Source organism: Lissotriton helveticus, chromosome 3_2 (assembly GCF_964261635.1).
Source record: "Lissotriton helveticus chromosome 3_2, aLisHel1.1, whole genome shotgun sequence".
Classification (NCBI taxonomy): Eukaryota; Metazoa; Chordata; class Amphibia; order Caudata; family Salamandridae; genus Lissotriton; species Lissotriton helveticus.
In genome coordinates this window covers 351750476-351775588 of record NC_136062.1, presented here as the reverse complement: position 1 = coordinate 351775588, position 25113 = coordinate 351750476, and the positions used below count along the sequence as shown (strand labels likewise).

At 43.3% G+C, this 25113-nt stretch overlaps 1 protein-coding gene across 1 annotated transcript in view; it reads left to right on the top strand.

The window, feature by feature from the left end:
* NELL1 (neural EGFL like 1) overlaps nucleotides 1–25113 on the top strand; it is a 3494430-nt gene that overhangs the window by 1888177 nt on the left and 1581140 nt on the right. Inside the window, exon 13 of the mRNA XM_078684549.1 lies at nucleotides 20218–20343. Coding sequence (XP_078540675.1) covers nucleotides 20218–20343 — 126 coding nt within the window. The remainder of the gene's footprint in view (nucleotides 1–20217; nucleotides 20344–25113) is intronic.

Below are 25113 nucleotides of genomic sequence, written 5' to 3'. Positions count from 1 at the left end.
ATAAAAGTATAAATATAATAAATCATGACATTTCAATATGTCCACAAAATTAAGAAATAGCATGATTAAATTAAGAGAAGTATAAACTATGTCCATCTTGATACAATTCATTTAAATGATCGTTTTTCTGAATCTAAAAACAAATTTAAAATATGCAGACAAAGATGCAATAGCTAAAATATTATCCAATTTTTGAAGTTCTAAAAATGCAGGGCGACACTGATTGCATTCCGTAATCTTCAACAGGGGCCCAATCCATCTTTTCCTGGGATTTGTATGAAATCTACAGAAAAAGAGGATATGAATGTCTGACTGCTCAGACAAGTCATCACAAGGGCATTTAATTAGTTGTTTACACCAAATATTAATAACAGGGAAGCTAAGGGATCTGTATAACAAATTTAATCTAAAACGCGTCAATAAAAACCTTTCAAAATCACTTATTTTTAATCTGATGTAAGGTTGCATGTAATCAGATGTCATTATGAATTGATGTGCGACCACGGTTTTCTTTGACATTTCTATATTAGTTCTAAGGTCACACAGATACCTCATGCAAACATCTTTGAGGGTTTTCCTAGATATGTCACACACAGTTGTCGGATCATCATAGTATTACCTATGGCCTATTTTTGTGAGGAACATCCTTACATAGGTTAACCATGCCACCTTACCAACAGTTTCTAGGGTCATAACGTCCCTTAAAATAGAACGATTATACACGCATTCCTCACTTGTCCAGATCCTGTGCCACAAAAGAACCGGAGCAACTTTGATAATATCTTCTATATAGGGCAGCCCTAACTCAGCGTGACTAACATAAGTTGAAACACTATATGGTACTGCTAAGTGGGATTTTAAGAAGTTGTTCTCCACCACCTGTAGGGGTTTTGTATTTACATACCCCTATACCTCTGCTCCATATGTAGCAACTGCCACACAGGTTGCTCTATACACAATTAAAAGCTAACCAATTGTTTTTTTGCCCATCCTTCTACTAAAGGTTTTCAAGGCAATGATAGATTTACAGAACAGTAGTCTTCTAGTTTGTGTTGCATCATTCCATCGACCTGTTTGGTCAAACCGTACGCCTAGGTATGGGAAAGTGGGGGTTTGTTCAAGAGGTCTAGAGCTAACATATATTGTTTTATCCTTTTTGTGTTGGCCAAGGCCGTATGTCATGCTAAAAGTTTTCGTGCAGTTAATTTACAGGTCTAAGTAATTCATGAAGCCTGTAAAAGTGTTAACCACTGTTTGCATGGCCAGCGTTGTCCTGGCCATCATTACTGCATCATCAGCATATAGGAGCGCAGGAACAGACCTTTTCCCAACAAGCGACATGTCCCTACACTCCCCTAGCAATGTTTTTTCAAGATCATTGATATATATCAGGAACAGAAAAGGGGCGAGTACGCACCCTTGTCGCACTTCCCTCGCAATGGTGGATAAATCAGTACATTCACCATTTTTTCAATACCTGACCCGAGCTGTGGCCCCTGAGTAGAGTTCCCTAAGAAAATTAATTATATCATCCTTTACTCCTAGCTTCCGGAGGACCAGCCAGAATTTAGAATGGGTGACGCAGTCAAAAGCTGACGTTAAGTCAAGAAATGTTAAAAACGTGCGACCACCCTTGGCTCTGGCATATTTTTCTAAATGTATGTGCAAATTAAGACACGGGTCAATGGTGCCAAGGCCTTTCCTAAAACCATATTGAAGATCGCTGATTATTGATCCTTTCATCAGCCCAAGATTGCAATCTGTTTAAAATTACTCGTCCGAAGATCTTAATGGTAGAGTCTAAAAGAGAAATAGGGCGATAGCATTGGCAGCTCGATCTATCGCCCTTTTTAAATATTGGAACAATTATTGACTCACACCATGAGGATAATAAACCACATATTATTGAAAGCTGTGTAAATAATATCCTGAACATTAACTTAGAAGTCGAGTTATTTTTTGGGGATAAATCAGTGGCAGACTGTTAGTTTTTTTTTAACTTTGGTAACATATCCCTGGAACCTATAATTTATGGGTGAACATTACCCAAAGACATAGTAAATATTCAATAAAGGCCTTAATAAATAAGGAAAGTCATATTAATTGAGGAATAATGAATTCTTACCAGTTAAAATTCAGAAATTATACACATTTCTACTCATGACCTGATTTCGGTTATATCTAAGGAGAGATTGTTTTAAATTTTCCGTCTTGCCATGTGAAATTGTTCTCTGTAAGACATGTTTATTTCATATATATATATTTTATATATTTTTAGTATTTCAAATGAGGAAATTATTAAAACCATTGAAATATGTAACAATAATGTATTACAATAGATAATGTACTTAAACGTTAATATATTCATAGAATACTGAAGGTGCAGAAAAATTGACATTGTGGTGTATAGGGTAACTGTTCTGATAATGTTTCTCTGAAGCATGTAAAAATGTAACGTAGGCATTTTTGGGCCTGCTATTATGTGACCTTTTGAAATAACTCTGGGTAGTATTCTATTCCATCGTTTTTGATCTTCCCTCTGCCTTTACAAAAGGGTAACAGGCTTTTGTAAATTAGTCTTGGCCTATGCCTAAAATAAGAAGTCTAGCCCACATTGTATTGCCTTATGCATTTTCCTCAGAAATATAAGCACCTACATATATGTTGCAATGTTATTGTTATATATAATGATATATATATAATATGTAAGGTGCAGAATAAATGTGTTGTGCAGTAAATTTGGTACCTATGTTTATTATATATGGACACATGTCTAAAAAATTTGTTTCTTTGCTCAAATACATGCATGGATGCTTGTACTCCTAAGCATTCCTTAAAAAGCTTTTAGTAGATGACATGCTATAGTTATCAGACAAAACCTAAAAATCGTAAAGAAGTCTGTAGTTATTGTTAGCGATTCATCCATAAAGTACTGCTCGTGATCTCACATACAACAACACAGGTCACATCATGAATGGTCATCTCTGATGCACCCACAGTTACATGAAAAAGAAAAACAGCTGCCGACCTCCCAAGTAATGCATATCCTGTCAGGCAGTGTGTTAGACATGTCTGCCATAGGGTTCTACCCTTCTACAAAATATTTTGCTTCTCTTCATCCATTTATGCTCAACTTATTTTTGTTGGCCTGAGGGTTCTAGGCACTTTACCACTGCTAACCAATGCTAAAGTGCTTGTGCTCACTCTCCTAAAACATGGTTATCTTTGTTTATAGCCAATTGGCATATTTAATTTACTTATACGTTCCTTGTAGAGTGGTATACCATATACCCAGGACCTGTAAAGAAAATGCTACTAGTGGGCCTGCAGCACTTATTGTACCACCGACTAAGTAGCATCTTAAAACATGTTCCAGGCGTGCACTGCAGGCTAAATGTCAAGTCAAGTCAAGTCAAAGAATTTATATAGCGCGCTACATACCCAGAGGGTCTCAAGGCGCTTGAGGAGGGGTGGGAAATTACTTGTCAAATATCCACGTTTTAAGTTGCTTTCTGAATACTAGGTGGTTCTGGGTAAGGCGAAGGTAAGTGGGAAGTGAGTTCCAGGTTTTATCTGCCAGGTAGGAGAAGGATCTGCCTCCCATGGTGGTTTTGTTGATGCGAGGTACCGTGGCGAGGGCTTGGTTGGATGATCGTAGCTGGCGGGAGGGGGTGTAGAAGGACAGTCGTGTGTTGAGGCATTCTGGTCCGATTTCGTAGAGTGATTTGTGTGCGTGGGTTAGGAGTCGGAAAGTGATCCTCTTATTGACGGGAAGCCAGTGGAGGTTTTTCAGGTGACCAGAGATATGTTCTTTGCGTGGGATGTCTAATATGAGCCTGGCTGAGGCGTTCTGGATTCGTTGGAGTTTTTTCATGAGTTTAGCGGTAGTACCGGCGTAGAGGGTGTTTCCATAGTCCAGTCGGCTCGTGACCAGAGCGTGGGTGACCGTTTTCCTAGTTTCGGTGGGGATCCAGCGAAATGTTTTTTTGAGCATGCGAAGAATGTTGAAGCAGGATGAGGAGACGGCGTTGACTTGTCTGTTCATCGAAAGTGAGGAATCCAGGATGACGCCCAGGTTCCGTGCGTGGTCTGTCGGGATGGGTGCTTTTCCAAGGGCTTCTGGCCACCACGAGTCGTCCCATGCAGAGGGGGAAGTACCTAAGATGAGGACTTCTGTTTTATCTGAGTTCAGTCTCAGACGGCTGTGTTTCATCCATTCGGCTACTTCTTTCATTCCTTCGTGTAGGTTAGTTTTGGCGGTGCTAGGGTCATTGGTGAGTGAGAGGATCAGTTGAGTGTCATCCGCGTAGGAGATGATGTTGAGGTTGTGTTGGCGTGCGATGGCCGCGAGGGGGCTCATGTATACGTTGAAAAGGGTGGGGCTGAGTGAAGATCCTTGTGGTACGCCGCAGATGAATTCAGTGGCCTCTGACTTGAATGGTGGAAGGCGGACTCTCTGGGTTCTTCCGGTGAGGAACGAGGTGATCCATTCTAGTGCTTTTCCTTGGATTCCGATGTTTCTGAGACGCTGTAGGAGGGTACTATGGCAGACTGTGTCGAAGGCTGCGGAGAGGTCGAGGAGGATGAGGGCGACTGTGTCTCCATTGTCCAGTAGAGTTCGAATGTCGTCTGTTGCTGCGATGAGTGCGGTCTCCGTGCTGTGTTTGGCTCGGAAGCCGGACTGTGAGGAGTTGAGGGATTTGTTGGCTTCGAGGAAGGCAGCGAGCTGGTTGTTGACAGCTTTCTCGATGACTTTGGCCGGGAATGGAAGGAGCGAGATGGGACGGTAGTTTTTGAGTTCGGTGGGGTCCGCTGTGGGTTTTTTCAGAAGGGCGCTGAGTTCAGCGTGTTTCCAGCTTTCCGGGAAGGTGGCGAAGTTGAGGGAGCAGTTGATGACGTCTCGGAGGTGCGGTGCTATGATGGAGTCTGCTTTGTTGAAGATGTGGTGAGGGCATGGGTCTGAGGGGGATCCTGAGTGGATAGAGTTCATCAGGCGGATGGTGTCCTCAGTGGAGATTGGCTTCCAGTCGTTAAGGGTGTTCGAGGGGGGTGAAGGTCTAGCATGTGGTTCGGTGGGTTGGTCTCCAGGTTGGTTGTCGAAGCTGTTGTGGATGTCTGCAATTTTGTTGTGGAAGAATGAGGCAAGGGATTCGCAGAGGGCTTGAGAGGGGGTGATGTCGTTAGAGTTGGCCGAGGGATTGGTAAATTCCTTGACGATGTTGAAAAGTTCCTTGCTGTTGTGGGCGTTGCTATCTAGTCGGTCCTTGAGGGCGCTTTTCTTGGCCTTTCGAATCAGTTGGTGGTGTATGCGGGTGGCGTTTTTGAAGGCGTCCTTGGTGCTGGAGGTTGGGTCTTTTTTCCAGTTCTTCTCAAGGGAGCGGCAGAGTTTCTTGGATTTCTTAAGATCATCGTTGAACCAGGAGGCCTTCTTGCTGCCAAGTTTGATTTGTCGTTTTTTCAGTGGTGCTAGGATGTCGGCGCTGTTGGATAACCATAGTGTGAGGTTGGTGGCGGCTTGGTCGGGGTTTGAGGAGTGGGCTGGGGGGTTTAGAAGAAGCGATGAGGAGATCTGGTCGATGGTGATTTTGTTCCAGTTTCTTTGCAGAGTTGGTTGGGGGTGGTTGTTGGGTTTGGGCTTGTTGTAGGTAAAGTGAACGCAGCTGTGGTCGGTCCAGAGGAGAGCCGTAGTGTGTCTGAAGGAGACATGATTGCTGGAGGTGAAGATTGGGTCGAGTGTGTGACCTGCGATGTGGGTGGGGGAAGTGACCAGTTGTTTAAGTCCGAGGTTGGCGAGGTTGTCCAGAAGGGTGGTGGAGTTGCGGTCGTTGTTCTTTTCAAGGTGAAAGTTGAGGTCTCCCAGAAGGATGTAATCTTTGGAGGGGAGCGCGTGTGGAGTGATGAAGTCCGTGATGTCCTCACTAAATTGTGCGCGGGGTCCTGGGGGTCTGTAAAGGAGGGTGCCTCTGAGTGTGGTCTTGGGGTCGATGTAGATCTGGAAGTGGAGGTGTTCAGAGTTGCCGAGATTGACGTCTGAGCTGGTTGAGATGCGGATGGATTTCTTATGGACGATAGCGATGCCTCCTCCTGTGTGGCCGGTACGGTCCTTGCGAATGATCTTATAGCCTTCCGGGATGGCAATGGCGATGTCTGGGGCTGAAGAGGCATTCATCCATGTTTCTGTTAGGAAAGCAACGTCCGGAGAGATGGTGTCTAGTAGATTCCAGAGGTCAATGGCGTGCCTGTGGACCGATCGGGTGTTGAGCAAGATGCATTGTAGGTGGTTGGGGTCGGGAATCTGTTGTGTGTTCGAAGATGAGGAGTTGTTCTTGGTGCCGTCGAACTTGCAGGAGTAGCAGGAGAAGGGTCCATGGGTGTGTCCAGGAGCGGCTTGGACGCAGTTGGGGGAGCGGCCGGGGTTAAGGGCTAGGAGGGTGGTGGCATCGTAGGTAATGCGGGAAGGCTGGGCAGTGCGAGGGCTAGGGGGTCTGGCGCTGGGCGCGGTCCAGGCGCGGACGGGCATAGACGGGCTTACCTTTGGCGCACCTTCGGCGCGGGTTGGGCGCGGTCGCTGCGCGTGGACGCTGCGCGCAGATGCATCTGTCATAAATGGATAGATGGTGGGGGGGAGGGGCGAGGGAGGGGCAGCGGGAGGCGGGTGCCTGCTGGGGAGCCTCGCTACGAGGCACAACAAACAAAATGGCCGGATAAAGTAAACAAAGTCGGCAAATGCGAGCGCACAATGTTAATGCTAAGCGCTATGATTATTCAGCAGATGCGAGCGCTCTGATAGCTGAAAAGCAATCAGTCACAGGTGAGGCAGTTGCGGGGAAATACCAGTCAGCCAGGCGGAGATCGGTCAGGGAGCGAGGTGGAGCGACCACTGGTCACGAGGATCAGGAGGTCACAGAGCAGTGGGCAGCGAAGCAGCCTGAAGGCAGTCCGTGGGAGGGAGGGGCAGCGGGAGGCGGGTGCGTGCTGGGGAGCCTCGCTACGAGGCACAACAAACAAAATGGCCGGATAAAGTAAACAAAGTCGGCAAATGCGAGCGCACAATATTAATGCTAAGCGCTATGATTATTCAGCAGATGCGAGCGCTCTGATAGCTGAAAAGCAATCAGTCACAGGTGAGGCAGTTGCGGGGAAATACCAGTCAGCCAGGCGGAGATCGGTCAGGGAGCGAGGTGGAGCGACCACTGGTCACGAGGATCAGGAGGTTTTGACTTAGCAATAGTCCTGGGATGTGTAAGGGGCTATCTAGTAAGTGGGAGGGAGGGAAGCGGGAATAGCAGAGGGTACAGGAAGAAAATGAAAGGAAGAGGCAGGGCAACACAAACGTAGGGTACAACTCAAAATAAACTAGCAAAAATGTAGCTAAGCTAATTACATTAATGTCAAATTAAGTTGGTTAAAACCAGACGGAATTAAAGGAAACTAAGCCACAAAATTGTATTTAAAAAACAAAACTCATTCATGTGCTAACTATTGATGCCTGCAAGAAAGTTACAGATCTGCATTGGATTTGGAAACCAGTAGAGGCCAGAGTGAGTTTGGGTGATGCGGTGGGTGATCTCAAGCCCTCAGATATGAAAAGTGAGAAGACACCTGTAAAAGCTGTGCCGGTAGTAATTAAATGTAGGTGTTGATTAGAGCTATAACCACAAATGAAACAATCCCTGATAGCGCCTATTGACACGAACGAATCTGTCCAGAACAAGAGGCCTGCTTGGTTTCTAACATTTTTATTTTTTTAGTATAAATATATGAGCACTGACCGTCTCTATAGCTTTTGTTTCCCACGTCTTTAAAGATGGTTCTACTTCCTGGTTTTCCTTTTCTTTCAATTTCAAATGCTTCTACTTCGTGGTTTTCCTTTTTCAATCTAACAGCCTAGTTTTCCTCCATTTGGTCGCTGACAGGTATTCCATCAAATATTTTTTTCAAATTTCCCTGTGCAGCGAGGGCATGTCACAGACGATCACACACACCTTCTGTATGTGGTGCTTGAGAATAGGCACAACAAGGCCTTGTTCCTTTTTGTGCGCACTTCTTTCTACTACAGTGGCGCCCCATCAGCACAATAGCCTAGCCTGTCACACGGACTGCTGACACTGGCCTTATACTGACAGCTGACACGTGATGCAAGCTGTCCCCAATGAACTGTCTCTTGATGCTGCATTAAGAGGGCACCTTTGCCCAAGACAATGCTGAGCTGAAACCTGGAAACATTTGCAGCGCCCTGAAGCCACTCTTGTGGGACAATATAGAAGAGGGACATTGCCCTGCAGCAGGCTGGCTAAATAATACATGGACTGAAAAACAAGCATTTTGTAATTAGACCCAAGAGAATGTAAACAGGTACAGTCTGGTAAAGATGAAGGTTACCAGACACGATTTGGTTAAGAGAATAATTTCGACAACGAGCCCTTGTTAATAATAATGGTCAAATCAGTCATACTAATATTAATGCATACACATTTATATAGCACTTTTTTCTACTCTAGACCCTAATTACAGATGTTAATTATTACCTAGCATCTCTGTGCCCTCTAGTGCCTAGCCCTCTTTTTATAGACCTCTGAAGGATTAAAGGCTGAGTATCAATACTGATTTCTGATATCTGCTGTGTAGCGATGACACGGAAAGTGGAATGGAGTAAATGCAGTACTTCAATCTTGGCAGACATATAGATATGGACGCAACCATGACAGTAGTTGAGAATATTCATAGTTTGCAGGTGTAAATATACCTTGAAGTCCACATATTCCTTTAACATTGCAGGGCCCTGGTGCATTTCATGTGCCAACTATTGTTGCCTTGTAGAAAAGTTACAGGAGCCAACTGGGTGAAAGCCATGTACAGGACTTGTTTTATTGGAGAAACATATGCGCTTTGACACTTAGCAGTGTGTTAATAACACACACAGCCTTGAAGACAACAAAAGCTGAAATAAAAAAGCATAGTGGCCAAGCAAGAAATGGTGTTCTTTCCTACAGGTTCAGTTGTCCTTTGAGAAATGAGAACCTGATTCTTCAACAGTCCTGGTCAGAAGTCACTAATAAGGGGATAATTTCATGCAAATGCATCACAGTGAAATGATTTATCATGAAATTCAGCGCGCTTCACTTAATGTCTCAAATGGCTTATCCTGCATGCTTGAAAAGAGCTCAGGTGCATCATTTAAACCCTTGCGTGCTGCCGTCGGCCATTGGACGACGGCAGCACTACCTCGCTAGTGCTGCCGTCGGCCAAAGGCTGACACGGCCCCGCCCATTTTGCAGTTGTGCCGCACTGCCGCGAAATCGCGGCCGCAGCAAAGGGGTTAAGCACAGGGCACAGGGCAGCGCTGCAAGTCTTCCTGCAGCGCTGCCCTATGCCAATGTGAAATTGCAAGAATGCATTGTTTTTGTGAAATACAGTGCCTGCCTGTCCTTTCCCCCTGCACTGGCTCATAATTTGCTGCCTACCACTAATGAGGGCACCCTTGAACCATGGCTCACAGAGAGAAGTCAACAAACCTATTTGGTGCTTCCTCAGATTTACATGACTCTGTAACTCTGGGGAAGCGTCAAATTCAGGGTGTGTTGCGTGGGAAAACCAAACACAATGTCCATGGAATGCCTGGCAGGTGTAGAGAAAGGCAATGAAGCGATTTGCGCTGCCTCGCCTTACCCATGATTTATGAGGCCACTCAAAGCCACACAGGCTTCATAAATCTTTACGAGAGCCCTGCACTTTACGTGGTGCAAAAGTGATGCAGGGCTCTCATAAATAGGCCCCCTAGTCGGCAAGGACAAGGTGGAGAAGAGGTAGGAAGACTTGTTGCCTGTCCCGTCGCGAACAGTGAAGAGGGTAGTCGTATGGAGGTTTAAATTTTTTTTTTAAGAAAATGTCCATGCTCTTCTCTGAGTGACTCACAGCACCATGAGTGTGTTGTCCCATTCTGGTCAGAAAATATATGATTTGGCATTATTGATGTACAATGTTAAACGTGACATTAGGAGATGTATAACTAATCTTTTGAATAACTAATTAATTGCTCTACTGCAGGCTGAGAGGAGAGCACAGAAGTAGTGTACTTACATGAGTTTTTGACAGACCCAGGGTAACATTTGCCCCCTAATTAGTTCTGTATATGTGACTCTTCTGTGACATGTTCGAGCTAACAATGGGTAAATCAATCTTGGACAGCATGTCGTGCCTACTTTATGCATTCTCACTGTTCTTTGCAGTCTCACAATGGGAATGGAAACGCTGAGCATAGGAGGCACAACCTCAGTGCATGTGCTACATTTTGGGTTATTAATATAAGCTCTCACCCTGTTAGCACAGAATTCTCCTTTGGCCTGCAGTCTGTAATGGTTGGAGGGCTCCCTGAACAAGGAGAATCCCCCTCAGGTTCCCTGAACAAGGAGAATCCCCCTTAACCCCAGTGCAGAGTCGTCTGTAAGTAGATGAAAGGTAGTGCTTTCGATGACTGTGTTTGAATGAGGTCTGTGCAAGCAGGGGCAGTCTTTTCGCTGCTGTGGGCAGAACATGCTGCAGTAGAAACCAAGAAAAAGCTGGAGTTCATATTGGAAGTAGATTTACATATTTCAGGAACCTGGAGAAAAAGACATTCCGATAGTCGGATGGTCTTAAGGAATCTGGAGGAAGGTAGGCTATACAAGAACCTGGGAGGATTATGCAGAATGGGCTAAAAGAACAAACAAAGACAGAAAAAGATGTACAGTAGTTGCCTGGAAGAAGGGACATTTTGCAGGAATCTAGAGTGACAGCAGTGGTGCAAGAGACTTTAGCGATGTGGGGGAAGGTGGAGAGAAACTGTGCAGCAACCTGAAGGGAGACAGTACTGAATGAACATGCATGAACCATGTAACAGTGTGGTCACACCATGGCTGAGTCCTGCTAGAACATTTATACCCATAAACATTTTGCCAGGGTACCAAGTGTTTGGTGTGTGATGTGACCACGGCTGGACCTCAACCAGCTCCTGGTCCCCCCCTCTCTTTGTTTGACCTGGTGTCTGATGTGACCACGGCACGCCTTGATGCCCAAGAGGAAGTGGTTGGATGAGGGGACTTCAAAAAGGAGGGCACTGGTGGTAAGATAGGTGTATGCTGAGCATGGCATATACATCTACAGGCTGTATTGCACAATCTGAAACCAGAAAATTGGGATTTATCCTGGCTTCCCCACTTTACCAAATGTGTGATCCTAGGTATGTTTTAGGATTGAGTAGAGTTTTACTGATCCTGGGTCTAGTCACAGAAGTAAGGTAACATCAGTGGATTGGTGTGAGCAACTCACACTATTCTTTTACAATAACATCAAAGCAATACGGAATAGTCTTCCCTCAACTTCTATCCCCGATGTCACTTTTGGCTGTAAGGGTCAGTTGGCTATACCGATCTCGTATGGCCTCTCGAAGTTCAATACTATCTCCCTGGTAGGACAGCAAATTTAAATCTCATATCGGGCTCTCCTAATGATCCTTATCCTCCTACTATTTTGGACATCATTAATCCCATTCTGAATGCATTGCTGAATAGGTCCCTTGTCACTGACAAGGTGCACTCATGTTGGAAGGGGACAAAAATTGTTCCTTTATTAACCTGTTTACCGCAGTGGACATTCCGCCGCGGTGCGGGTGTTCCACGCTGTGGGTCGGGCTGCGTCAGCTGTTGGTCGTGTGCAGCACCTCAGATGTAATGCTCGCGTTGGACTATGGCCGGTGCGAGTACGCAACCGGTAAAAAAAGCCTAGGACAGATCCAGAAGTTCTAGGCAATTATAGGGCAGTTTCCCTTTGAACAGCGTCTGCTAAAATAGTTGAAAAATCTGTCAATTGACAGCTCTCAAGTTATATAGAGACCAATGGGCTTCTTCATCTGAGTCAGTTTGATTTTCGACCTAGGCATAGTACTGAGGCTGCCTTGGTGGCTGATTGTATAAGATGTACCATTGATGCATGCAGTAGGATAGTCCTGGTACTGTTGGACCTGTCAGCAGCATTCAACATGGTTCCATATTACAGGATTCTTGCACGCTTTAGCAAGATTGGCATTAGAGTTAACACCAGGAACTGGCATTAGTCCTTTCTTGGGGACAAGAGTCAGAAAGTTTGGCTACCCCTTACTCTTTTGTCAGTCGAAAAATGTGTCAGTCAGGGCCCGTCAGGGCTCTGCACTTAGTTTAGGTGGTGGAATAATTTGGGGTTAAGATCATTTCCTATGCTGATGACACCCAGACAGTGGCGGCCGGCAGAGTTAAATTCGGTGTGGCGGGAAAGGGTAGGAGTAGGGGAAGTCAACAGAAGATGGAATTGGTATAATTAAATAAATTAATAATACTTATTTCGTCATCTGTTGGCTTCCCCCCTGCGGCACCCTATGGTGCCCTGCTGCGTCTTGCCCCACCCTACCCCGCTCAACTGTGCTGGCTGCCACTGCAAACTAGATCCTCTTTACCTACAGTAAGGGGGCTTTCATCGATTAAGATGTCAGTCAACCATGTCATTCAGCAGTTTTCCAATGGCTGACATGCAATCATTTGAAATGCAACACAGGGAAGACAGAGTTTCTTAGTTGCAAAGATAACTTTGTCTTAAACTTCAATGTTCACTGGCCTGGGGTGGTACGTTCACCAGACACTCAAGCTGCTGTTGAAATAATCTGGGGAATAAATTGGACTATAAAATGTAATTCCATAATAAAATGTATCAGTGGTTGGTATCTCTTATGGCATCTTGAGTAATGCAGAAGTAATTCTGCATTTTCTGACTTTTTCATCAAAGATTACTGTGGTATTGGCCCTGGTGATGTCAAGATTGGATTATGCATTATGGATAACACATTATATGCAGGGTTACCAAAATGACTTTAAGTCATTCAGAATGCATCAGCGCGACTGGTTGTTGGCTTGCCGGGAAGGGAACATATCTCCTGTCATTTGCGCAATTTGCACTGGCTTCCCATTAGAAAATGGATTCTTTTTACAGTAGCACTCTTATTGCATAGGGCAATCCATCATTCTGGACCTGACTAACTTTCGGGTAGAATTGCTTTCAATAGCCCAGTGAGAGTTTTAAGCTCACCTAGTAATCATCTGTCCAATGTACCTAAGGTTCATTTGTCCTCTACAGGAGGCTGTTCCTTTTCTTTCCTGAGCTCTTTATGGTGGAACAAGCTCCATTTTGACCTGCATTAAGAAAAAGCTTAAGACCTGGCCTTTTTCTCAGTAATTACCTGCTGTAGCTGCTTCTTTTCTCAGACCACATAGTGCCGGGACACTCTTGAGTAGCCATACACTGTTTAAATCCCTACACATTCACATTCACACAATCACTTGCTTTATATCACTTTCCCTCTTTTTTCTCTATTATCACAAATAGGAGGACCTCGAAATATAGGACTTCAGAATGCACTGTACTAAACCTACTCCTATGTTGGATTTACCAAACTATAATATTGTCTGTGTATAAAAGAATCCCAGGCAACCCAAACAGTGCCCATAATAACTGACTTACCCTTTAGTTCACTAATGGTATTTTGTCATGGTGGAAAGGAGAAGGAATGTTTCTAAATTCATGTTTGAAAACAATCACTTAAAAAAAGATAATTCTCAATGTATTGTTATAATATGATGTACTAAGGTCAAGTGCTTCTGCATGCACCTTTTGAATTGTTAAGAGACGTTATCATATTTTTACACTTTTCCTGCAAGATGTCTTTAAAAATGAAAAAGGGTGTTCTTAAAGGTAAGTAGTGCATGACAACCTAGTTGCTTTCTTTCTTTAACTTCAATTAACCTTTAAATAAATGCTTGCCTGTTTATTCAACATCTTTAGAATGCTAGTGCTGAGTCGAATAAACAGCAGCCCCATGCTGCTGCTGACCAATGGGCAGCATTTAAAGGTCAGTAGTGCCCCAGGTCTTACTTTAAGCATCACTGAGCTAGGACAGCTCGTACAGGGCATTTTTGCTGCTAGCGTTCTTCCATCTGAAGCTGGAGAAAAATACTCTACTTGGTATTCATTGCTCAAATTGTAGATAGGAGTGCACTGCTGTTGAGAACAATTCCTTTACAGGGTGTCAATGGTACAGTGTCATCTAAGGTACTGCACATCAAAAATGAAATGTGACTCATAAGTACGCTATGAATAGGGAACTGTCACACATAAGCAAATTGAAAACTGAGCTGCACCTGCTTCGTTTTCGCTCTGCTTTTGAGTCACATTTCCTTTTCTGGGCCATCGGAGAGGATGATTGGGCCTACTTTCTCTTTAGGAGACAGTAGTTTCGGTGGTAGCAGCTGTCTGCTGTGATAGTGTTTAAAGCAGTATGTAGTGAAAGGTGGATGATAAACAAAAGAAAAACAAGGCCAAAACATAGAGACTAAGGAGCTGAGTGTGGGCATGTGATGCCATTAGCCATCAATTGTGTATAAACGTGCTACCACTGCATCTGTACTTTGATGAATGAACTTCCTGGAATGTGCAGTAGTGATAACCTAACTAGGGGTGGGCGGAATTTGCGAAATCCTACTCAGATGAATTCCGCGGAGTCATTTAAAAAACTCAGCGATAATGCGGTGAGGTCTGCAAAGGAGCGGGAATAGGCATGTTGCGCTGCTCAAGCTGTGATTTAGAACTAGTAGTGCATTCCGTGTTAAAAACAATAGCAAGAGGCACCGCACGGCACTCCCGAGGATGCAGCTACCCGAGTTGATTTTGCTGCTGCTCAAGTAGATCATTCGAGCGACAGGTACTGACTGCAAGCGGGTGCAAGCGCTATAGAAATCTCGCTGGATGTGCTCCCAGCGACTGGAAATTGCACTAGGGGATACTAAATCTTGCTTGCGCTTGCCAACTTACTGTTTTGGAGGCTCACACGAGTACTGCTACTGACAGCCATACACGTCTTATGAATGTGGGTAGTGTAAATACACACTGCAGCCCACATACCACATTTAGCTTCCAGGCCAATCACACATTTTCTGTACCCCCTACTATGGCCTTGCAGGATATTACATTGACAGAATGGGTGATACCAATTTTACCAACACCATTGTAAGGCTGATCATACTCACTGTGGAGCTGAATAGAGATGTCACATGCACAGAGTTCTGGCATGAGGTTTCATAGGAAACAGTAAAAATGCAAACATCAAGGTTTATCATGAAGAAAAGGTGAAATTGCCACACTGTAGCTGAAAGCATCATCATGGGAGAAATTTACGTGACAGAAATATTCCTGAGTCAGTGACAGCTCCTACTACAGGATGTCCCCTCATAAGATAACCACGAGCCCTTTTTTAAAACAAATGTAAAAGTTTATTTAAAAAAATAACATTTACAAACTTGCAAGTCTGCAACTTTGGAACTATGACAATAGATGGGACAATCTTTGCACTTTCTCTTTTTACTTAGACATTTCAGAAGGGGACGGATGAATCTGCTCCCCTTTTGTTTGGGGTCCTTCTAGAACATCTGACTCCAATTCAGGGGACAACTGCTGTGGACCATTACAGAGGCAATGATACCTCTTATGCATATGGTGGTATTTAAGGTAGATACAGACAGTGTGGAGATGAAAGAAAGGGCTAGCCAGTTTTGAATTTGGGCTTCTGATCCTTTTTACAGCAAAAGTGAAGAGGAAGTTCTGCAAACTTAGGTAGCCAAGTTAATCCGTGCCTTTCAGTTAGGGGAAGGTATTGTGATATCGTGCCTTTTATTGCATGGTTACCTCCATTTTTGAGAACAAATGTTAGTTTTTATACTTTAAACACTGGGACACTGCTATCTAGTCCCCACTGTTTATGCTCTGACCCTAACACTTGGTGTATGGTGCAGGAAAATACACCAACAGCATAGAAAGCTAAATGTCACATATTTACTTCAGCACCTATTGTACCATTGACTAGGCAAATTAGGAAGTGATTGTTGCAGGCCTTCGTATGTAACTTGACGGTTACAGCCTTTAAACCAACAGGCAGTCCTTTTGACGAGAGGTAAACTCTACTTACATATTAAGTACAACACCCCTTAAGTAGCAGGGTGCCTGGTAAGTAGTGCCTGTAAGAATGTAATGCGTGCATGTTTCTACTGTGCCTACCCCAAAAGCATTTTTCACTGTTAGGGATGTAGCTGGCACTAAAAAGAATATGATAAAATACCGTTAATGTGCCAATTCTGTATTATTGGTCTGGGTTAAGCTACAGAGATGGTCCGACCACTTGTTTTTACATTTAAAAAAATCGAAATCAAGGACGGAGTTGGATTTTTGATAAATATTCAGGAAAATGTTTTAAAAGTTATCATTGTTCTGCATGAATGCCCTAAAGCTAATTAGCATGACCGACATGAAAATAAGTAGAATAGAGAGTTTGAGCTCAGTTTTAAATTATTTAAACTTAGTGGTTCCCGACAGATTAGGTGTTGGAGATTTTCCACTCACTGGCTAGTGCACAGAACAACCACATGACCCCCCTTGCAGATGTTGTTATATCCAACAGACTCAACCTGATCTCCTTTGATGATAATACTCAATTCAGCTCATTAGGACCCCTTGAACTCCAAAACTAAGGTCTTCCAAACCATGACTGACACAGCCAAATGGATGAGAAACACCTGCCTCAAACTCAACTCCCACAAAACAAAAGTACTAATCTTCAGGAAGAACACCTCCACTTGGGACCACAGGTGGTGGCCAGCAGTACTTGGACCAGCACCCACATCGACAGATCATGTACCCAACCTCAGCATCATCCTCTACAGCGAACTGACCATGCAATGATAAGTCAATGTAGTTGACTTCTCTTGCTTTCACACCCTTCGCATGCTCCATAGAATCTTAAGATGAATCTTAATTAACACCAGGAAGATCGTCATGCAGGCCCTCCTCACCAGCCACCTCATGTATGACAAAGCTCTCTTCACAGGAATTTCTGTCCAGTGCCTTAAAAGACTCCAGATCATATATAACACCACAGCCATACTTATCCTGGACCTTCCAAATGGACCCACATCACCCCTCACCTGAGATACCTCCACTGGCTCTTCATTCAGAAGAGATGCTTGATCGAGATCCTCACATTTATACAGAGCTCTACAAAGCCAATATCCTCCATCAACATTTCACACAACTTTCGCCTTCCCACAAGACACCTGTGCTATGTCACACCCACCCTAGCACATCCACAGCATCCATCGCAGCCTCAGGGGGGAGCAATCTTTCTCAGACATTGATACCAAGACCTAGAATGACCTGCCCCTCCACCTCCGAACAGCACCCTCCCTGGTGGACTTCAGAAAGAAACTAAATACCTGGCTTTCCAACAGAGACACAGCTTCCCCAGCGCCCAGATACCCCTATGGGTGACAGTGCTGCACTATACAAATTTTGATTGATTGAATAAGACTAAGATGGTACCCTACGGCTTGCTTTGCCATGCTGGATGATTTTGAGAACCAAAAAGTGACTAAATCCAAAGGTAATACCTGGGACCGCGGCAAAGCAGCAAAGCTACCAGATCCACAAATTGATCTTGGCAGCTTTGAAATCCTATGTTTACTACCAAGAGAATTTGTGCCAAAACAAACCACTCGAGTGGTTTGGTGGGAGTTTCTTGATGACACATCTGACTTCTATGAACACTCTGCCTCAGCCTCAGACTTGTCACTAACTGTGACCGGGGAAAGCTACTTGTTATATTGGATCTCTACTCCATCGCAGTCAGACTAAAATTGTGCGTTGGTCCCAATAAACCGCTATCTTTTTTTCAAAGGTGTTCTACTTTTTCTATGCCGTTTTTGCTTTAAAACCTTTCAAATGTAAGCACTACGTTCCCTTTTCCCAAATGCTAGTGATTTTGCAGTCTTTTTTCTCATTGTATTTGTCTCAAGTTTTCTAAAGTGATTTAAGAATGTTGTTGTCTTTAAAATCATAGACGCAGTTTGAGTGTAATAAACACCGCTCTGGGTACTGCCTGCTGTATGTGTCATAGCTACAAGTGAATGACCTCACTAAGGGGCATATTAACAATGGCCAGCTATAATTATCGCTGGCCGTGCTTAGCAATAATAATATTATCGCAGGCTATCTCTGGTATTTATCGCCCTTGTAGCGCGTGATTAACAACGCGTTTCTCCAGGGCGATAAAAATTCCAGAGATAGCGAGGTAATCGCCCTTTTGCAGGGAACATCGTTGGTTTTCCAGCGATGTTCCCTGCAAAACGGCGATAACCATGCTGATACGACCCACAGGGTCATATCAGCATAATCCACCCCCTATGTTAGGGATGGCTAAATCAGGATGTGTGCTGCCTAGTAAATATCGCAATGTAAACATCAGCGATATTTGCAAGGTAATCCATCCGGGGTATGCCCAGTAATGCCCACTTTGTATCTCATTGGAGATTCAAAAGGAGGCGTTGGGAAAAAGGGTACTAACATGCGAGTATGCATGTTAGCACCCTCTTGTAAATAGGGCTCTGGTTTTATCTCCATTTTTTGGCTTTGTAAGCCAAAAAAAGCAGAGACAAAGCCCTTGTAAATATGCCCCCAGCTTGTTTAAAAAGTTACTGGAAGTCAGCGCCTCCCAAATTAATAAAACCAAATTCTGACACCGACGCATTTACTAGAAAGGCAAGCACTTTACACAGCCCTCCCTGTGGCAATTTATCTCACTCCTAACATTACAATTCAGCCTTACATCAACTGGAACACTTATCAGACAGTGACTAATTTATTTTGTTCTGTTTAACATGTTGATGTTAAAGATTATGGATGACAGTCTTTAGTTTGATTTGGAAGTGAGTGCTAACCCTCATGTTTTCCCCATACTCTTTCTCCAAGAATTAGTTTATGATGTTATTTCTGTAATGTGAATGGCTTTATCATCTGCTCGAATTGTCGTAACGTCTCAGGTGCCAGTTGCAAGAATTAACAAGCATTTGCAATGCAATAAGTCTCATATTTACGAGAGTTTGAGCTGTTGGCATTGTAAATGACAATACTTTTTATTTGTGTGTTGTTTTTAAAACAGATAAATTAAAGGCATTGTCATTTACAATGCCAATAGCTTAAAGTCTTGCAAATGCGAGACCTATTGCATTACAAATGCGTTTGGTGCCCGTGCCATAATTTTATTTTAAAAGCGTTAGGAGAGAGTGAGAGAGCATGTCCTGCCTGCAACAGCAGGCAGGGCAAAGCTATTTGAGATAATAGTGCTCGGAGGCTGTAATGAAAACCTAACGAGTTATAACAAAAATAACAGGGGGGCGTCTCCATGGGAGGTCACAAAATAAGACAAGGTGGTACTAAGGAGGGACTACTATAAAGACACGTGAGCGAGGAGTCCAATATTTTACGTAGGTTGCTTGCGTGGTTTGTGGGAGTGGGTGGGGTTCCCAGTGCAGCAGCCACCAGGAGTCGTCCCAGGCAGAGGAGGCAGGTCCTGCTAAGGTGATTCCCATCACATTAGTTGTTTAAAGTTCCTTGGATACAACCATTCACTTTTTAAACTTCTATGTTGCATATTCACACAATAATAGTTTTGCTCCAAAGTACTTTGACCGTATTATCTAATATATCAGATTTTAAAAGAGCTCACTTGCACTAATGTCGAGCACCAAACTTTTTATATTTATATTGATAGACAGCAACCTTTTATTCTTGTACAACAGACATGGAGAAAATGAGCAGCCGTGGCCCGTGGAGGGAGTTCCGTTGGGCAGACAGGCGGGGCGGGGGAGGGGCAGGTGGGGGGTGATAAACACCGGAATATGGATGATTGCAGGTAAGTAAACAGTTAAATTAATAAAACGAATTTCGTAGTGCGCCCTGAATCGCATTTTGGAATGCAGGGCGCGTAACGAAATTTGAATTATTAATTTAATTGTTTACTTACCTGCAATCATCCATATTCCGGTATTTACCACCACCCACCCTGCCCCTCCCCCGCCCCACCTGTTTGCCCCATGAAACTCCCTCCACGGGCCACGGCTGAAAATGAGTGATGCCTGGTGTCAACCATGCTCACAAGCACATACGTCAATACCTGGAGTAAATTCACCATGGTAGGGTTCAAATAAAATTATGTAATAAAGAGTTTCAAAGAAACAGATCTTCAACATGTATTTTCCTTAAGCAGTTATTCTGTGCAATTATAATGTTTGGTTGATGATTTCCCTGCTTAAACGTTTTCACTTTTTTCTTCAGATATAGATGAGTGTGCTGCAAAGATGCACTACTGTCAGGCAAACACAGTCTGTGTTAACCTGCTGGGATCATACCGCTGTGACTGTACTATGGGATATGTCAGGGTGGATGACTTCTCCTGCACAGGTAAGCAGGAAGATTCATTACCTTCTCGAATCGCATTGGTTGCTGAACACAATTTCCATCTTTGATTATAGATATACACAGTGGCCTAGCTAGACCTGTTGCCGTCCATGGTAAGAATGGGGTGGGGGGTACTGTCCGCTGGTAAGGGGGGAGAGTCTGCCGCCCCAAAACCTATGCCGCCCGGGGCACTGATAGACAAGATTGCTTACTGAAAATGTTTGTCCATTTACAGCAATATTTCTGGTTGTTGGGTGAGGCAGTGATTGATACAGTGCTTGGAGAAGATGTCAGTGAGCACATGGTTCTAGTTCCGAACACAGGAAGATTGTTTAGAATGAGGACATGGACGGAACACCAAGAGAGACAGAAATAGAATGTAAGAGTTACCTTCATTTTAAATCGTAACAATCTCCTATCCCTTCAAAACTTTCCACAGTTATGTTGCACTCTTGTAACATGTCCTGATTATCAGAGTATAGAGTACCACGCTGAACATCAGACATGACCGCGTTCTACTCGGAAGCGGATCACTTACTCGTGATTTAAGGAATATTATGATACAAGGAGATATTTAAAGGACCAAGTACGCAGGTCTTGTGGGATTACAAAATAAATGTAGTGGTTTGGTATCATGGTATGATAATCAGGATATGTTACAAGAGTGCAACATAACTGAGGAAAGTTTTGAAGGGATTGGAGATTGTTACAATTAAAAACGGAGGTGCTTCTTACGGTAGATTGTTATATGAATGACTCAGATTATTGATTCTTCAGCCCTGATGAAGTCAATGATGCTGTGCATATTAGCATGCCGAAACACGTGTTGGCTGCACTGGAAATTTGTATATGAAGAATCACTTTAATTTTACTGGAATTTTGTTTTATATGAAGAATTACACTTCTGGATACGACTGTACCAACAGAGGAACTAATTGGATTTTGGAAGAATTTGGAATAAATTGTTGAATATTGGACTTTTGAGTAATTTTCACCATTAGGTTGCTCAGGGAGGATTGGTATTTTTTACATTGATGTACTCACATATGTGGGTATTAGTGGGGATGTTAGGGTAACCAACCTCTCCCCCCTTTTGAGCACCATTATTTACTAGTGTGATTAGTAACTTTACCCTATGCTGAAAGTAGAGTGCCCTGTCTTTCACCTGGTTACCTATAGTGTTTTTTGTTAGAAATAGAATGTACTTTCAATTAGTGGAAGGGGATAATTTCTAAGAATAGTAATATGATAGATTAAATGTAAGTACAAGGGTGAATCTGCAAGCATTTTGACATAAAGTACTAATCATGTTACAAGCATGTTACTTGTTGGAGTGTAAATCTGTTTGCAGTCTGTACACACACCCAGACACACAAGGACACACATATGTACATAACCTCTACCCAGCTCCTGTCCCGTACTCTCTTACCCTCCCCCCCAGATCTTAGTTTTTGGTGATTCGCACAATGGCGACACATTATAAAGTATAACAGTTTGAAAGGGCGAGATTTTGATCGATACCTTATATCTATTGATCCAAACCTCGATCTGGTCGACTGAACCTTTATTGCCTGTCTGTAAGGAAAGAAAGTGCACCTATTTCCAAGTTAGTTCACCCAAGAAAGGACTCTACTCCCAAAGATCACAAACAACTTCTAGCTTTCAAAAGTTTATTGTAAAGAAATGATAAGCTGCAAATACAAGCATCTCAGAATGAGATTCACGAGATACACAGGTCCAATTACATACATGTGCTCTCGAAAAGCCCTCAGACGAGCAACAGAAATCACTAACACAAGTCCTAAGAATAGTAAAGCTATCAGCATAGACGCATATCTTTCCTTCATTTAGATTGGAGGAAAACGCAAAGGTTAGGCTATCCCTACCCTGCTCTAGATGGTATCCCTACTTAACCAAATCCCAACCTAACAAAGATGTCAGCAGTGAATGACCCCCAAGGGAAGTCACTCACTCTAAGTCTCTTGGTGAAAACCTATAGTTCTCCAGTCATGACCCCTCTCTGCCTACCCATCCGCTCTCTAAAGGGTCCTCAGGTATCTGCTCTAACTCCACCCAGGGGTGCTGTCCCTAATACAAAACAGTCAACAACATTTGAGACGCCCCTTGCGGAACGCCCCTCACGTGGTGCAACTTCTGGCTTTTTCCATGATGCTTTGTCTTGGGCCTCATGCGTTAGAGTTGACCTTGCTTCTCAGACTCTTCTCCGGCCCGCTGATACCCCTCAAACATTCCAGAACCCTCCTCCATGTCTAGGCCGTCTACTGAACAGGCCTCTATTCATTCATTTATAATTGGATCCCCCCTCTTCCTTTGCAGACAGATATCTGTAGCCAAGAACCCAACTCTCATATACTTCTAAAGGAAAAAGGCTTGCAACATTTCTCAGCCCAGACATGTACGTGTAAATAAATGCTAAAACATTTCAGGCCTACAATAATTCTCATTATGATTATAGCATTCAACTTCTTCATTTAATTAAAGCATGTTAATACTCTTATTCTATTATTAAGTAAACATTTCTATAAATCATGGCCTATTTAATGCAATGACCAAAAACCTTAATACAATTTGTGTCGTGAAAAGAACCACCTTCCCTTTCCCTCCAGCTCTGGCCCTGAGGCCTACCACGTTCTGCGTTTAACCGCATACCATCTTATGTTTTAACAGCTTCACGACATGTAATTCAAAATAATCACGTCTAATAAAGTCATATAATGTCACACATTTCTGTATTAGTTCCACTTCTACTTAGATCTCTACATTAGCTATACATTCAGAATATAATTGCAAATACTATTAGCACTCATGGCATCTCTCCTCATGATTTGTGCTTACTACAGGTAAGTGTGATGTACTCATACATTTAAGTCAGTTTGCGCTCTCTCAGTTCCCCCCTTTGATGACCTCTCGGGGTCATCATTAACATTTAAACTGCAGTTATTGCTGGCATTCTCTGCGCTTCCAGAGCCCTCAGACTCCTGTACTGATTATCTTGTATGGCAGCCAATCTCTGCAGCTGTTCTCTCTGGGCCCTTTCTGACCTTCTTGCTCTGTACCATTTGAATACCCTCACCAATCCCCACAATATTATCCCACAGATCAATATTATGATGATAGGCTTTAGAATATACCATACAAAGCTTTTGCCTAAGGTGGAAAACCACCCTCCAACTGTACTCATTCCGTGGCCCACCTTTTCCCAGACATTTCCTCTACTCAAGTCTTCGATCTCTTTGTGAATATTAGTTATGTTCTTAATAACTTTCTCAAGAGGCTTCGAATTGTCTGGAATGTAAGTGCAACATTCCTGGACCTTCAAAGCCTTACAGACTCCGCCCTCTTTTGCTAATAGGACATCTAAAGCAAGTCGGTTTTGAAGAACCATAGCCCTTATCGATTGCATCTCTCCTTCTACCAGCATTAAGGACTGAGCAGTGCTGGCAGACAACCTGTCGACAACTGTTGCCAGTCGTCTAATTTTAACATCATTAAGGATTACTCCCAAAAGAGGGAACATAGCTCCAAAGACATCTCCAACCATTTCTGCATCGCCTACATCTCTCCTTCCCCTCGAAGATGTCTTGCCCTCAATGATCACTAAATCTTGTGCATGATATATTTTGGGGAAGACAATTGCCAAGTAACATGATCCATACCAGTTGTCAGGTAGTCTCACGTAGGCATTTCTTCCACATACAAAATACACATTTGGAATCACTTGCATTCCCTTCAGGAAATCCTTAGTGTAGTACTCTAAATTAAAAGCATGTTCACAGTCAACTTCACCCACGTATACATTTTCATAATACGTTTTGGCTCGGTGAAGACATAGCTTTCCTCTCTTCGCTTTATCTAAAGCTATTGGACCACTACTACCCTTTCTCTTGTGTGACTTCTCTTCCTCGGTCCAATCTGTTTTCCATTGTCCTGATTTTTTCAAAATCTTTTGTCTCCTATAACGATCATCCACCTGCCCTATGAATTTCTTCTCGACTTCTGACACCTTACATGTCAGGTTATTTCTACGGGCATGTGAAGTATCTAAAGTAATCCAAGGAATGAAGAACTTGGCCAATCTGTCTTCACTCTTCCAGTAGTCCCATTTGTTCATCTGCTTATAATTTGGGACTTCTGGCAACACTGAATCATAATTAGAGAAATAGTATTCAAAACTATCTCTCTCATAAAATATACTAAGCAATAAGCTACATGTAATGCCATATGTCAGCGGGAGGTGATGGTATCTAATACCCTCGTCTACAGATGCCGGCAATTGCATGCAGACATAACAATCCTTAACCTCCATGGCATCCACGTATTCATATAAGAGTTTAGCATAAGCATTTGACCTAAAGTCTCCTTGGGACTCGTCTACATGTAACCTGCGGGCTTCTGCAGCCAATAACGCTTTCTCTTGAGTGTTTTCCCTTTTCTCACCTGCAACAGTAGGTGTAAGTGTTACTACAGAATTCGCATCAGTTACCTTTACCTCTTCTTCATTTCCCTCTACATAAGAAATTGTTACCACTAAAGCTATTAATATTATCACTCCTACTATTAGTGTACCTATTATACATTTAGCTCGTCGGTTCTGGGTGCCGGCCTCCATTTCGTCAGACAATATAGCTCTCTCTTATCTTAGCAAAAAGTTCTTTTCCTCTCGTTCCTTTACAGTCTCTTTTCAATCCTTTTATCTTTAGAATCCGCACAACTGGAGGCTGACAACCTTCTTCGCAAAAGTTCTTTCACAGT